The 1,255-nt window shown below is 50.0% G+C and overlaps 1 protein-coding gene across 1 annotated transcript in view; it reads right to left on the bottom strand.

The window, feature by feature from the left end:
• IPO7 (importin 7) overlaps window positions 1-1,255 on the bottom strand; it is a 43,149-nt gene that overhangs the window by 14,152 nt on the left and 27,742 nt on the right. Inside the window, exon 16 of the mRNA XM_018571148.1 lies at window positions 45-173. Within this exon, the coding sequence (XP_018426650.1) occupies window positions 45-173 (129 nt within the window). The remainder of the gene's footprint in view (window positions 1-44; window positions 174-1,255) is intronic.

Below are 1,255 nucleotides of genomic sequence, written 5' to 3'. Positions count from 1 at the left end.
ACGCATGATCATCCATAATGGAGGCGACGTCGCACGGTTCTCACCTCTTTATGATCCTCCACCACGCTGAGTAATGTATCTATAGTATTGAGGATTCCCATTGCAGTCACGGCTTTGTCATCGCTGCCCTCTTCATCTGGACCCGTCTGGATGACTTGATTAAAGGTCATGGCCTGGAAAGAAACAAATTAAATGCTGAGTAACACAGACATGAGCACGCAAATCTGACAGCAATGATCTGCAGGCCGCAGCACATCACTGCCACAGAAATCAGACCCAGAAATGCTACATCTGGATCCAAACCAGAACCCGAGCCCGCAAGGATTTGCACATGTGTGAGAGTTTGGAGGCTGGCCAGCGAGGAGAGCGTCCAACAGACGGCACTAGACCAGTACTATGATCTCATGTTATCTCCGGCTGCAGGATTTGTGTGAACGGAGCAGGGAGCCGGCAGCACGCCGACACACCGCTCCACCAGACACAGACTGACACTGCGCACACAGCACTGCTGCCTCTGAATGAACCACCGTCCACATCGGGACCAGTCCTGGGAGGGCATCTCAGAGAATTACAAACTATACATTGAAACGGTTTAAAGAAAGTCACTTTGCACCCCACCAGTTACACTCATTACCATTAACCCCGTGTCACTCCTCAAAAATCACATAATGCTCGGCTTAGGTCTCTGCAATAGACTCCCTCCATCTATGGGTACCATCTCTGTGCAGGTCTGTCCTCACCGGCCTATATACTCCAAAAAGATATGCGGCACACTCCGATATCCAAAATGTTTGTTTTTTTACACCAGAAGGGGAACAGCTCAGCATATATGTTACTGTTGTGTGTTTAAGAGCCAGCGTTGTGTTGTGACTATGTACCTCTAAGAGCCCCTCTGCTGCTGTCGCACTTATTGCTCAATCATCGCGCACCACGTCTGCCTCTGCTGCAGACAGCACTGGAATCCACTGCGTCTGAGGCCGGGGGAAGCGATCGTGTCACCTCCTCTGCCATGACCGAGCTCAGGTTTAGTCATCGGCTGTACTGTCTATGGGAGGAGGTTACATGCGTCCCCACACCTAGAAACATTGGGTGCTTTGTGGCCAAGGTAGTAGCGGCACGTGCCAATATACTGAGTGGCCGGATTATTATATACACCGAGTGGCCGGATTATTATATACACCGAGTGGCCGGATTATTATATACACCGAGTGGCCGGATTATTATATACACCGAGTGGCCGGATTATTATATACAC

The sequence above is a fragment of the Nanorana parkeri genome, unplaced genomic scaffold (genome assembly GCF_000935625.1).
Source record: "Nanorana parkeri isolate BGI_ZX_2015 unplaced genomic scaffold, ASM93562v1 scaffold1687, whole genome shotgun sequence".
Taxonomy (NCBI): Eukaryota; Metazoa; Chordata; class Amphibia; order Anura; family Dicroglossidae; genus Nanorana; species Nanorana parkeri.
This window is presented reverse-complemented; position numbering and strand designations above follow the sequence as displayed.